Raw genomic sequence first — 14460 nt, forward strand, 5'->3', positions numbered from 1 at the left:
GCTCTATGGGTTATTGAATGTATGCATTTTGCTACTCATTGTGGAGCAAGGACAACAAGTGACACGCTTTTGGCCACTTGGTGGCACCCTAGACTCCAGATGCTAGCCCAGAACATCAGTAGTCGCTGCCTTGTTTGCCAACAGCATAATCCAGGGAAGGGAGTCCCCTGTGATTGGGGTAAGACGCCCCTACTAGAAGGTCCCTTTGAGACCTTGCAGTTGGACTACATTGAGTTGCAAAAAGTTCAGTGTTACAAATATGTGTTAGTAATAGTAGATGTGTTTAGCAGATGGATTGAAGCCTACCCTACCCTGGACAATAAGGCTCAAACTGTTGTTAAGGTGTTAATGAGGGAAATTGTTCCTCGATATGGTATCCCAGCTCGACTGATGACCACCTATGTTCTTTCTCTGACTCAGGCTCTGCGACTAGCTCACAACCAGGCTCGAGAGGCTCACCTTGACCTTCCAGTTTTACCCGAATCGTCCCTCGTGGCATCAGGGAAGTATGTCCTGATTAAGAAATGGATTCGGAAGGGACTAGAGCCACGATGGGAGGGGCCCTTTCAGGTGTTACTCACTACCCCCACCGCAGCTAAGGTTGAAGGGAGAAGTGCTTGGGTTCACCTGCACCACTCTAAACTTATTACTTCATAATGAGCCTCTCACTGGTCGTCCTAACCCTTGTTTCTGTTCCAGACTTCCTCTCCTCCATAGCTGAATAAACCACATCCTTGGGGCAGGAAGAAAAACACCAAGAACACGGCAGGAGAAAGGAACAAGCAGATTTAGCTGTTTTCTGAGCTATCCTTATCTTATTGTTAACTAATGTGTAGTATCGTCTAAAATTATTTAAACATGTGTAAGCTAGCAGGTATAATTGTGCTATCCTAGCAGAACTAGAAGGGCTACAGGATAACTTATTTTATCAGACCCATACCCGATTGCATGGTAATCGAACTGTGTGTTACCCACTAGCCCAATCAGTAGAGGCCCTGTTCGTGGCCACCCCTGGGTGGACTCCCCGCGACTTATATACGGTGGATACCTCGGACGCACCCTGTGAGGGACAAACGGGCGAATATAGAAAGGGTATACCGGGAAGATGTGTGGAATTAATAGACTCCATGAATCCTGAGTGCAGAGGGTCCCAGGGAAAGAACGGAGCGGTATGCTCAGACATTGCAAGCTACCCACTTTGCTTCTCAGGACAAGGGTGGGGTTGTGTATATGCCCTGGTCCCCGGGAATGCCACCTGTGTGCAGACGCAGTGTGCCCGTCAGCACGGCAAGTGCGTAAGGGCCAGTTTACCTGTACCTGTAACGAGCAAAGGTGCCTGAATGTGACCGCAGGAAGGCAAGTTATCTGCGGTCAGTGTAACGGAACTCATGTCAGCTCAGAAACATGGGCATACCCGTTTGATGTATAACACATGTCACGGACGAATCGTACAATATCACCCAGGCCATTGATGCCATAAAAATGTAGCTGGATGAGTTTAGGCAGGTCCCAAAGAAAGGAGATGGTTGGTTAGATTGGTTACTCGGAGGATCATGGGGATCCTATTTAATGCATGGAGCAGTCATTCTCGTTGTGATAATAGTTACCTGTTGTCTGCTTATTGGCTGCTTTAATGTCTGTTGTAAGGTGATGATGGCGAAATTGATGCAAACTCCTACAGTCACGAGCTCCCGGAATTTGGTTGAACAAACTAAAGGTTTACTCGAGAATCAAGAAGAGTATGAGAAACAAGAATGCGAACGGCTGAATGCGATACTCCTGGAATAATCACCAGGTTTATCATGGAATGATAAAAGGGGGGAATGAGAATGTAGATAGAAGGTTTACGAATGTGTTAGTAAGGGATCATGGGAAAATGGCCAAGAGAAATTGTCCAGCTGCGATATTTGCCCTGTCGACACAAACTAAGGATTACTCAGAGTTGTGGTCAAACACGAGTTACGTGAAAAAGCAAAAGTCAGACATGATTCAGACGAGGGGCTGCTATAAACAGCAGTAAAATAGGGAAGTGTGATGAGATTCGAAACAATAAACACATCCCTGGAGCCCGCCCTATTTGGAGAGTTGTTAGCCTGCAATTGGGTATGCTATGGGGGAAATCGACCAATGATTGTATAAACTAAGTGTCACTCAAATGTGTTCTGCTGTAACAATGTATAAGTGTTGAGCTTTTGTATTGTTACGTAGCTTGTCAGGACAGAGGTGGACAAACTCGACTCGAGTGGGTTCCCCTTTATCTTAACAGGTCTCGGCCGGGAGATTCTCTAATTCTCTAATAAAGGTCTTATGTTGCTAAGACTAAAAGTGTTCGTGTGTCAGTGAATTTGCTGAAACAGATTGAAGGGAAAAGAATCCAGTATCAACACCCCTTTATCCTGAGATAGTGGCCCCCTGGTTCTAGACACTCCAGCCAGGGGAAACAATCTCTCAGCATCTACCCTGTCAATCCCCTTCAGAGTCTTGTATGTTTCAATGAGATCACATCTCATTCTTCTAAACTCCAGAAAGGCCCACCTACACAATCTTTGATCATAAGACAACCCTCTCATCCCAGGACTCAATCTAGTGAACCTTTGTTGCACTGCCTCCAAGGCAAGTGTATCCTTCCTTAGATAAGGAGACCAAAACTGTGCACAGTACTCCCGGTGTGGTCTCACCAAGGCCCTGTATAATTGTAGCAAGACATCTTTACTCTTATACTTCAACCCCCTTGCAATAAAGGCCAACGTGCCATTTGCCTTCCTTATTGCTTGCTGCACCTGTATGCTAGCTTTCTGTGTTCCTTGCATGAGCACATCCAAGTCTTTCCTTTAGGAAGGATGTGAAGGCCTTAGAGAAGGTGCAGAAAAGATTTACGAGAATGGTTCCAGGGATGAAGAACTTCAGTTACGTGGATAGACTGGAGATGCCGGGGTTGTTCTCCTTGGAGCAGAGAAGGTTGAGAGAAGATTTGATAGAGGTGTTCAAAATCATGAGGGGTCTAGTCAGAGTAGAGCGAGTGAAACTGTTCCCATTGGTAGAGAGATTGAGAACCAGAGGACACAGATTTAAGGTGAATAGCAAAAGAACCAAAGGCAACATGAGGAAAATCTTTTTTACGCAGTGAATAGTTAGGATCGGGAATGCACTGCCTGAAAGGGTGGTGGAGGCAGACTTAATCGTGGCTTCAAAAGGGAATTGGATAAGTACCTGAAGGAAAAAATTTGCAGGGCTACGGAAAAAGGACGGGGGAGTGGGACCAGCTGAGGTGCTCTTGCAGAGAGCCGGCATGGGCTCGACGGGCCGAATGGCCTCCTTCTGTGCTGTAACCATTCTATGATTCTGTGATTCTATGATTTGCCTCTGCTCCTGATGCTACAGTGTGACTATAGTTCTCACCACTTTGACTTAAGAGGGTAAATACTAAAACCTGGGTCTATCTGGAATCACTATGGAAATGAGCAAATGCTCAATATTACACACAGAATTACATAGCTCCCACACCAGCTGCCTACAAGGAAAACTTCCCATTCAAGTTGCAATTCTAAAAATCATTACAGAAAATAATTGCTGCTTAAGCCGACTAATACAACCATTGCCATCGCTAATTCCACTCAGGACCAGTCCAGAGAAATGCTCGTGGATGAAGGCACATTCAAAAGGACTTACCCAACCAACATATTCTTAAGAAAAAACAAAAGGAATAAGGTCAGCATGGCATATCCAAGTTGAAGACATTTCTTCCTAATCCAATCTAAAAACAGCAGTGGAAAAAAAACACATATTATACTGTTGCACTATAACATATCACATGACTTATAGTGGGAGACAAGTAGCAATAAAACCTGTCCATCAATTTTTCTGCCTGCCCCACCAATGGAGTGTTTCTTATCTACTTTATCTGATTGATTTCTTAAGCTATTTAGCAACACTTTTGTTTTGTGTATACTTGAGTTATAGATAGGGAGTGGCTCATGAACTGAACATATCAGATTTCATACTCAGAAATTCATCTCCACAAGTTATTGTCTCCATTTCCTCATCTCCTCTGACCACAAATCAATTGTCACTAAAGAGAGACGATGGTGAGCTCATCCCCATCAAGCTACGCAGCTTCTGAAGCAGCCAATAGCATCTGTTCAGTGAAGCTCCCTCCAATTGGTACACTGGGTTGTGGACTACCCTCGGAGTTAGAAGGGATCTGAGCACAAAATCCAGGCTGACAGTCCAATACTGAAGGAGTGCCGCACTGTCGGAGGAGCCGTCTTTCGGATGAGACGTTAAACCAAGACCTTGACTGCCCTCCCAGCTGGATATAAAGGATTCCATGACATTATTTCGAAGAGCAGTGGAGTTCTCCCTAGTGTCCTAGCCAATATTTATCCCTCAACCAACATCACTAAAACAGATTATCTGGTCATTATTACATTGCTGTTTGTGGGACCTTGCTGTGCGCAAATTGGCTGCCACATTTTCCACATTACAACAGTGACTTCACTTCACAAAGTATTTCATTGGCTGTAAAGTGCTTTCAGATTTTATGAGGTTTGAAAGGCGCTATATAAATGCAAATTCCTCTTTTTAGTTCCCCCGTGGAGCTGCCCCATTGATCGCCCCGCCCTGTCGCATAGCTGCAAAATGACAATGGGCTCCGCAACTTCCACATTGTTGATTAGCCAGGAATGACTGCCCAGAGTTACATCCACAAGGAGGACAGCAATCAGAGGCTGCAGTGCACAAGGAAACCCTCCTACCTGCTCTGCACTTCATTCTCGTTAGTCAGCCAAACGTGGACAGAATCCTCACTCCTTGGAATTAGTGCTAAACGGTAGATTATCCTGTAACAGAAGGTTATATCATCTGTCAAAACTGTTCCTTACCAAAGCAATTCACCTTTATAAATTAAAAATGATTAATTAGCACTGTGTACATGTAGGGTTCTAGGGGGCAAAATTGGGTTCCTTTGCGCCTCCCGGTGGCGCCTCCGGGGGGGGGGGGGGCGATAATGGGCACAAATGGGTTTGGGACCGGGCAAGGCGAGATTAGCGACTCCCGCCATATTCGGCGAGAGTTTTGCGGCGGCGGTACGGCATTGAGTCCCATCTCCTTCGACCGGAGATCGGGCATCGGCGTGCACATTGCCCCGGACCCCAAATTACATTCCGCCTCCTGCAGCATCGCTGGGCGAAAACAGCGAGAGCTGCAGGAGGCGTCCATCGGGTGGCCGGCCGCTTCGGGGGTGATGCTCGAAGGCGAGGTGTCCGAGGTGAGTAAAAACAAACTGACCTTCTCCCTCGCAGCTTTTTTCGCAGGTCCCTGTCCGCGATCGATCAGCCCGCGCTGCTTGAGTGCCGGGCTGATCGCATGGGATCGCGGCTGCCGTCACAGTCCAGGTAAGTTGCTTTCCTGTACAGAGCCTGCAGCGATGGCCTGTCCCTTTAAGGGAGGGAAGGAGCTTTTCAACGCGGCAGCGCTGCACGTCTCAGTGAGCAACACCGCCCACTCCCCATCGAGCTCCAGGAAGGACCCGGCGTGCCTGATTTAGCAATCCTGGAGCGAAAACAGCGACATTTTTTAAAGAGTTGAATGATTAGCGTCTGCTGCTAATTTTTTCACCAAAATGTTGATGCCCCAAACGAGGCAATACACAATGAATCCCTTGCGAACCTTTAAACTTCAACGGTTAAACATATTAATGAAACTCGAATCCGAGAATTGCTATTACGCAGCAAAATATATGAAAGTTGGACAATTGATGGGACTACGACAGTGCTGTGTCACAAAACCCTGCCCCAGAATCAATTAACATCATTTCCTCAGTCTCCCAACACCCAGCCTCAGTGTCTTTACATAGAATGTACAGCACGCCATTCCGCCAACCAGTCTGTGCTGGTGTTTATACGCCGCACACGTTTCCTCCCATTCGATGTACCTCATCTCAGCCTTTCACCATAACTTTTATTCCCGTATCTCCCATGTATTCGTATCATTTCCTTTCGAAAGCATCCGATATATATGCCTCAACCATTTCCTGTGGTTAAGTTCCAGATTCTAATCATTCTTTGAGTAAAGAAATGACTCCCTATTTCCCTACTGGATTTATATTTAGATTTGCTTTTAATATCAAACACAACCATACACTGACTGGGTGTCCCGACACCCTACACTGCCTGAAAGATGGTGGAGCCAGACTCAATCGTGGGTTCAATAGAAAATTGGGTAAGTGTCTGAAGGTAACACATTTGTAGGGCTATGGGGAAAGGGCGGGGTAGTGGGACTAGCTGAATTGCTCCTGTAGAGAGCCAACATGGGCTCGATGGGCCGAATGGCCTCTTTCTGTGCTGTAACCATTTCATGATTCTATGGTTTGCCTCTGCTCCTGATGCTACAGTGTGACTATAGTTCTCACCGCTTTCACTTGAAAGAAAGAACAACTTGGATTTATATAGCGCCTTTCACGACCACCGAACGTCTCAAATGTATTTTAGCAAATGAAGTACTTTTGAAGTGTCGTCACTGTTGTAATGTACGAAATGCGGCAGCCAATTTGCGCACAGCATGCTCCCACAAACAGCAAAGTGATAATGATCAGATAACCCTTTTTTTTTGTTATATTGATTGAGAGTGTTCATGTTCATTGGCGGTAAGATCATTTGGCATTTTAATACAGTCGGCAAAGTGGTTGTAAGCGGCAGGCATGATTAGTTACGAGCATTTTTGAGCGATGTAACTGAATGTTCTTACCTTGGTTCATGACATTAAACACCGGCATTGCTTCAGCGGCAACAATTTTGGAAAAGGGCACTTTAACTGTCATTAGGCCCCTAATTTATATATTTTCAGTGCCTAATGCCTGACTTAGGTGCCTGCCCGAGACATCCAAATAGATCCCCATGAATTTAGCAGTAGGGCCAGCACCTGCATCGATTGGGCACAGGCTGTCCCACTGCTAAACTGGTGGGCATTGCACCCGCTTTATGCCAAAATAATGGGCGCAGCGCTATCAATCTATTCCCCCATATATTCTTATTTGTTAGGTTCTAATGAAAGAGCATGCTCAGAATAGCCCCCTATCTTTCTCTTTTTCAGAGACTGACCGACTCAACAACAACAACTTGCATTTATCTAGCGCCTATTAACACAGTAAAACGTCCCAAGGTGCTTCACAGGAACATTTTCAAACAGAATTAGACACAGAGCCACATAAGGAGTTATTAGGTGGGACGACCAAAAGCTTGGTCAAAGAGGTAGGTTTTAAGGAGCGCCTTGAAGGGAGAGAGAAGTAGAGAGGCGGAGAGGTTTCAGGAGTCAGTGCATTTCGAGCATTTGAAGGTTTCATTTCTGAAATTCAACACTTGTTATTTTGTCGCCTTAATTATTGCCTAAATATTTACCTCATAATTAAAATTATCAAGCATACCAATCTGTATTTGTCCGCAGTGCTTTTGTGATCATTGGCTCCCTCAATGAATTGTAAACACTCATTTAGAATCGCAAATATTTAATTAAAAAAAGAATCCTTTTATTATTTTATGTTTGTACTGTACCTATGAATGACCTCCACGAGTCAATGCGTTGTACTCAAACTGCAGTGACCTTGGTCCTATATTCCAAACTCCAGACAGAGGCAGCCGCATGGTGACTCCCCTTTTATACAGCCCCTGCCACCAGAGCAGGAAACCCCGGTCTCCACCAGTTGCACCATCTAGTGGTGCCAGCATATATATATATACACAGTATAAACTTTATTGATAGTACATCAGGTAAATAAGTCTCCATCTTATGCAACTATACAGTGACTACACAGAGAGTATATCTATAGTCTGCATATATAACACCTTTATTGTACAAAAGCAAAATACTGCGGTTGCTGGAAATCTGAAATAAAAACAGAAAATGCTGGAAATACTCAGCGGGTCAGGCAGCATCTGAGGAGAGAGAAACAGAGTTAGCGTTTCAGGTCGGTTACCCTTCGTCAGAAGTCATTTATTGTATCATAGATTGCAAAAGGAAACAGATCGTTTCCCAAGTCATAGGTAGGAGTTTGAATAAATGCTCTCTGTATTGATCATGAAGAATAAGGATTGTCACAGTACGGTACACTGCTAATTGAGCAATTCCAGGACCACGATTGGATGACCAGCTATACAAAGCCATGATTTGACCTCATCTGGAGTAATGTGTACAGTTCTGGGCACCGCACCATAGAAAGGATATGTAGGCCTTGGAAGGAGCGTAGCTCAGATTCACCAGAATGTCACCAGGGCTCCAAGAGTTAAATTATGAGGAGAGATTACCTAAACTAGGCTTGTATTCCCAGGAATTTAGCAGGATGAAGGGGTGACCTGATTGAGGTTTTTAGGACTTTGGAAGGAACTGATAGGGTAGATAGAGATAAACTTTTTCCGCTGGTGGGGGAATCTAGGGCAAGGGGACTTAAACTTAAAATCAGAGCCAGGCGATTCAGGAGAGAAACATTTCATTGCACAAAGGGTGGTAGAAGTGTGGAACTCTCACAAAAGGCAGTATATGTGAGCTCAATTAATCATTTTAGATCTGAGATTGATAGATTGTTGCTAGCCAAGGGATATTAAGGGATATGGAGCCAAGGTGGGTAGATGGAGTTAGGATACAGATCAGCCATGGTCTCACTAAATGGCAGAATAGGCTCGAGGGGCTGAATGGCCTCCTCCTGTTCCTGTGTTCCTAAACGCAATCTAATCACCTGAGAGCAGGTAAGAATGCACAGGGAAAGGCTACACTTGAGGAATAAGATTTTCTGAGAAGGTGCAAGCTTCTAAATGACTGTGGATTCCACCAACTGACCACTGCTGACGTGGCTGAGGGGGTTGTAGCTATTGGCCTCCAAGTTGTTGGAACATACAGCCGTGGCTCAGTGGGCAGCACTCTCGACTCTGAGTCAGAAAGTTTAGGGTTCGTGTCTCACTCCAGGGACTTGAGCACAAAGATCTAGGCTGACACTCCAGTGCAGTGCTGAAGGAGTGCTGCACTGTTGGAGGTGCCGTCTTTCAGATGAGACGTTAAACCGAGGCCCCATCTTCCCTCTCAGGTGGATGTAAAAGATCCTTTGGCACTATTTGAAGAAGATCAGGGGAGTTACCCCTGGTGCCTTGACCAATATCTATCCCTCAATCAACTAAACAAAAAAACAGATTATCTGTTCATTATGTGTGCAAATTGGCTGCCGGGCTTCCCACATTACAACAGTGACTACATTTAAAATGTACCTCATTGGCTGCAATATGCTTTTGGACATCCAGTGGTCATGAAAGGTGCTACATGAATGCAGGTCTTTCTTTTAGACAGGTAACTCACAAGGGTCAAGTACAAAAGATCTGCTTTGCTGCCCAACAGTGGCCGTACAGTGTCCAGTACTAGTGCCATGGCAGGAATTTGCTCACGTGGCAGGTCTATCTCTCAAAATGTCAGCACGTGTATGCCCTCCTGCCAGCCTCCTGCACGTGACAGATAGTGACCAGGGTCAGGAATAGATAGTGACCAGGGTCAGGAACAGATAGTGACCAGGGTCAGGGACAGATCGTGACCAGGGTCAGGAACAGATAGGGACCAGGATCAGGGACAGATAAGAACCAGGGTCAGGGGCAGAAAGGGACCAGGGTCTGGGACAAATAGGGACCAGGGTCTGGGACAGATAGGGAGCAGGGTGAGGGACAGATAAGGACCAGGGTGAGGGACAGATAAGGACCTCAGTGAGGCACAGATAAGGACCAGGGTGAGGGACAGATAGGGTCCATGGTCAGGGACAGATAGTGGCCAGGGTCGGGGACAGATAGTGACCAGGGTCAGGGACAGATAGGGACCAGGGACAGATAGGGACCAGGGTCAGGGACAGATAGTGACCAGGGTCAAGGACAGATAGGGACCAGGGTCTGGGACAGATAGGGACCAGGGTCTGGGACAGGTCAGGGTCAGATAGGGGCCAGGGTCAGGGACAGATAGAAACCAGGGTCAGGGATAGATAGGGATCAGGGTGAGGGACAGATAGTGAGCAGGGTCAGGGACAGATAGTGAGCAGGGTCGGGGACAGATAGGGACCAGGTTCGGGGACAGATAGTGACCAGGGTCAGGGACAGATAGGAACCAGGGTCAGGGACAGATAGGGACCAGGGACAAATCAGGGTCTGGGACAGATAGGGACCAGGGTCTGGGACAGATAGAAACTAGGGTCAGGGATAGATAGGGATCAGGGTGAGGGACAGATAGGAACCAGGGTCTGGGACAGATAGGGACCAGGGTCTGGGACAGATAGAAACCAGGGTCAGGGATAGATAGGGATCAGGGTCAGGGACAAATAGTGACCAGGGTCGGGGACAGATAAGGACCAGGGTCAGGGACAGATAGTGACCAGGGTCGGGGACAGATAAGGACCAGGGTCGGGGACAGCTAGTGACCAGGGTCAGGGACAGATAGTAACCAGGGTCGGGAACAGATAAGGACCAGGGTCAGGGACAGATAGTGACCAGGGTCAGGGTCAGATAGGAACCAGGGTCAGGGACAGATAGTGACCAGGGTCAGGGACAGATAAGGACCAGGGTGAGGGACAGATAAGGAGCAGGGTCCGGGACAGATAGGGACCAGGATCTGGGACAGATAAGGACCAGGGTCTGGGGCAGATCGGGGCCAGGGTCAAGGACAGATAGGGACCAGGGTCAGGGACAGATAGAAACCAGGGTCAGGGATAGATAGGGATCAGGGTGAGGGACAGATAGGGACCAGGGTCAGGGACAGATCGGGACCAGGGTCTGGGTTCTCATGCAACAGCACAAGAGGTGTCACCTGCACCAGGTCCATCTCCAGGTGTGGCGGCTGTGAGATGAGTTCACCTCAAGAGGCTCATATTAAAATACAGAAGCCAACCATCGAACAACCACGTCCCACTTAGGTGGAACCTAAGAAAAGTACTAGATTAGGGTTAAGAGTCACACTGCCAAGGGAAATCATGGTAATAAGAAACACTAGGCAAATACAAAATGAATTCTCATTAGAATGGTGAGTTCCGCTTGATGACATTGAGATACCTGTCTGAGCAGAGAGAGGAGCTAGTAAAGACCAGCAAAGAAAGGGAAAAGCTGGATCAGGGTTTAAAGTGGGACAGGCAGGAACGAGAGAGATGGAGAAAGCTATCGCAACCACAGGGAGAACCTTCAGTCCCAGGTAACTGAAGGAAAAGGTTATGTCAGGGGACTGCAGGAGGAACTTGCCCAGGCTCAGAACCAGCGAAGGTTGGGAGAGGGTAAGAGTCTCCAGCTGCAGGCTGCGCTTCAGGCGTGCCACAGCAGGGCAGAGGCAGATCATCGTTCCTTTCAGGAACAAATTGATCGGCTCACCCTGGCTCTGGCTGAAGCCAAAGCAGCCCTTGTTCTAGCCGGAGCAAAAGCTCTGGAAGTGCCCGAGACTCGAATCCCCACCCGGCCCGACACCAAAGCTCTAGCCCTAGCTGAGGCAAAAGCCCTTGGCTGGGCTGAAAGTAAGGCACCAAGTAAAGGAGTGGTGTGCCTTATCAGCCCAGCCGAGGTCCGGAAGGGGGAGCATAGTGAAACAGACTGTGGGGAGGAGGATAGGGAGGAAGAATCCTACATGCCCTCTCCCACAGCCCCATTGGGGATCCCGGAGGAGAGGCAGGGTGAAATGCTGGAATCTAAACCTCCGGGACCAGCCCCAATGTGCCCCATCAGGCAGAGTATATTCGGACCACCCACAGTGGGTCAGGCTGAGGGTCCCCTGCAGAACCAATACGTGCTTCCCCACAGTGCGACCCAGCTGTGGCAGATGGTGGCCTATGTGAATAAACTTACCCCTCTGTTCACTTTATGGAAGTAGAGCAGGTAGGAGACATAAATGTCTGCGATGAGGCCGAATGAAGCAAACTGCTCCTGTTCTCACTGGACCCAGCCCTGTGTCAGGCTCTCTCTGCTGAGAGCAAGAGGGGTCAGCGAACAGTGGCCGCTCTCCAGGAGGCTATCCTGGAGGCCATGGGGTTGAATGACAGCTGTCCGTTCGACCGGGTACAGGCCACTGTCCAGACACCCGGAGAGACCCCCCAGGCGTTCGCTGATCGACTGTGGCCAGTGTATGAGGAAGCCAGTGGGGGAAATTTGGACCGAACCCAGCTGGATGCACACCGACGTGGTCGCTGGCTGCGTGCACTGGTGGCAAACAGCCTACCGGAGTTGCACGCCCAGGCCAACCTGTGGTTCGATTTCAGAGACCCCCAAGCTACAGAGGAGACGGTGCTGAGGCAGCTGACCCTCTCTTTTCACAATGGCTGAATCGGGGAGAAGAAACCCACCAAGGGGAAGGTGTGTGAGATCTGCCCCAGCTCTGATAAGAGAAAGTGGAGGCAAGAAGGGAATTGGCAGGCAGGCAGAGAGGTGGCTTGCTACGGGTGCGGGAAGACAGGGCACATGAGAAGGGAATGCCGGGCTCCGAGGCAGGAAAAGAGAGGTCCACAGGCCCCAACCTCAGCCCCAGTCCCCGCGGCCGCAAGCCCTCCCAGACCAGCTGTGCCCAGCCCTGCGGCCCCACTCGAGGGTCTCCTCGCGGCTCTGCAGGCACTCTTTACCCAGACAGGCAAGGTCGCAGCCGTGACCGGGGGAGAAGTCCCTCAGGACCAGACCAACAACCCCCAATGACTAGACCCCAAGGAACCCGTGTACCTCTGCCCGGTCACCTATGATGAGTGGAACAGACCACGTATTATGATGGGGGTTGAGGGGGTCCGGGGGGAGTATCTGCTGGACACAGGGGCCTCATGCACCCTGGTTCATGCAGACGACCCGACCACCTCACCCCTATCCAGTGGGATCCTCTACTGCCTAATCAGCTTCACTGGAGGAAAACGCGAGGGCTTCTTCTCCAAACCACTGCAGATACACATAGGCACCCGCCACACCATGTGGAAGTGTGTCCTTCTGCCGTGGGAGGGAGTGGGTAAAGTTATCCTAGGGGCAGATTTCCTCAACGGCCAGAAAATTCTGGTCGACCTGAGGAACCACTGTCTGTGGGGCACAGCTGACACCGGGGAGGGGGAAGGTACAGCAGTCATCCAGGGGAAGCAGGGGAATGTTCCCTCTGCACTGTAAAGCCGAAGGAGGGATATGACCTCGGCGCTCTGGTAGACGGCACCCCGATGATCTATCAGGCTGTTGTGCGGGCCAACCTGGCGGCATTTGCCAGGCATAAGCACGACTGTGGACGGGTAAATGGGGCCGAGGTCAGAGTAGATGGGGACCCCCATGTCTAAGCCCCAGAAGCAGTATAATTTTCCCAGGGAGGCTGAGGCAGACCTAGAGGTCGCATTGGGATCTCTAGTCAGACAGGGAATGTTGAGACCAATAACCACACATGTGAACTCTCCACTTTGGCTGGTTAGGAAAACGGACAATTCTTGGAAGGCCACGGTGGACTACCGAGTCCTCAATAAAAATATCCCTGCCTGTGCACCCACAGTGGCAGCCGTAGCCGACCTAGTCACAGCCATCCCTGCGTCCGCAGCTGTCTTTACGGTGGGAGGACCAGTACAAATTCGCCTTCACATTCAAAGGACAGCGGTATACCTGGAACTGTCTTCCCCAGGGCTTCCACAACAGTCTGAGCATTTTCCATCAGTGTATGTCCAACTGCCTGAAAGAGTTGAGCAGACCCAGACAGCTAGTCCAGTATGTGGACGACCTGCTGCTATTCTCCGATTCAGAGGAAGAGCACGGTCCCCTGCTGGCAGACCTGTTGGGACTGCTGCACGAGGAGGGTTTTAAAGTAAACCCTAAGAAAGCACAGATCGATCAGACAGAGGTAAAATTCCTGGGGATGACTGTGGGGTAGGGTAGAGAGCCATTGATGAGGCTAAGAGGAGGGCAGTTCAGGAGTTACTGGCTCCGACTACAGTTACAGGGGTGAGGTCGTTCCTGGTTCTGACTGGTTACTGCAGGAAGGATTACGCAGCCATTGCAGTCCCACTACTCTGGTTCCTGCGCAAAGGCGTGGAGTGGGAATGGGATGAGGACTGTGATGCAGCATAAAGAGAGAGTGGCACAAGGGATAGAGAACAAGATCTTTCTACGGTGTGACTTGGAGAAATTCTGAATCTGTGTCCCACTGTAAGGAAAACATTTTTTTTATCATTCTCAATTGATTGGAGACAGAGCTGGGAGAAGGCAATCGGAGTGGATCGCACGCAGAGTGGAAGAATGTGGTGAGAGCAGGAATCGGTGGAGAGGAGGAAAGCGGTTGAGACGTCTAACTGCAAAGGAGGAGTGGAGCCAATGGACCCAAGGTCTCTCAATTAATAAGCACGGGATAGTGAGAGGAGTGGCCGCAGATCGTTATATTTTCGGTCCGACCTCACAAGCACACAGGCTCTAAGATGGCTGATAACTTCAGGAACCTGTCAGGTGACCTGTTCCCTCTTTATTTCTGTAA

At 48.8% G+C, this 14460-nt stretch overlaps 1 protein-coding gene across 13 annotated transcripts in view; it reads right to left on the reverse strand.

Moving 5' to 3' along the window:
- Positions 1–14460, reverse strand: part of LOC139276378 (CMP-N-acetylneuraminate-beta-galactosamide-alpha-2,3-sialyltransferase 4-like) — a 280344-nt gene that overhangs the window by 161805 nt on the left and 104079 nt on the right. For 8 of the 13 annotated variants that reach the window (XM_070894278.1, XM_070894275.1, XM_070894282.1 and 5 more), the window contains exons 1-3: positions 7548–7657; positions 4755–4838; positions 3670–3754 (exon numbers count right to left, since the gene is read on the reverse strand). In XM_070894278.1, coding sequence (XP_070750379.1) covers positions 3670–3754; positions 4755–4770 — 101 coding nt within the window. In that variant the 5' untranslated portion in view covers positions 4771–4838; positions 7548–7657. Of the gene's footprint in view, positions 1–3669; positions 3755–4754; positions 4839–5286; positions 5309–7394; positions 7481–7547; positions 7658–14460 lie in introns of those variants that run through there. The other 5 variants (XM_070894269.1, XM_070894270.1, XM_070894273.1 and 2 more) reach the window with 4 other exon arrangements.

The sequence above is a fragment of the Pristiophorus japonicus genome, chromosome 11 (assembly GCF_044704955.1).
Source record: "Pristiophorus japonicus isolate sPriJap1 chromosome 11, sPriJap1.hap1, whole genome shotgun sequence".
NCBI lineage: Eukaryota > Metazoa > Chordata > Chondrichthyes > Pristiophoridae > Pristiophorus > Pristiophorus japonicus.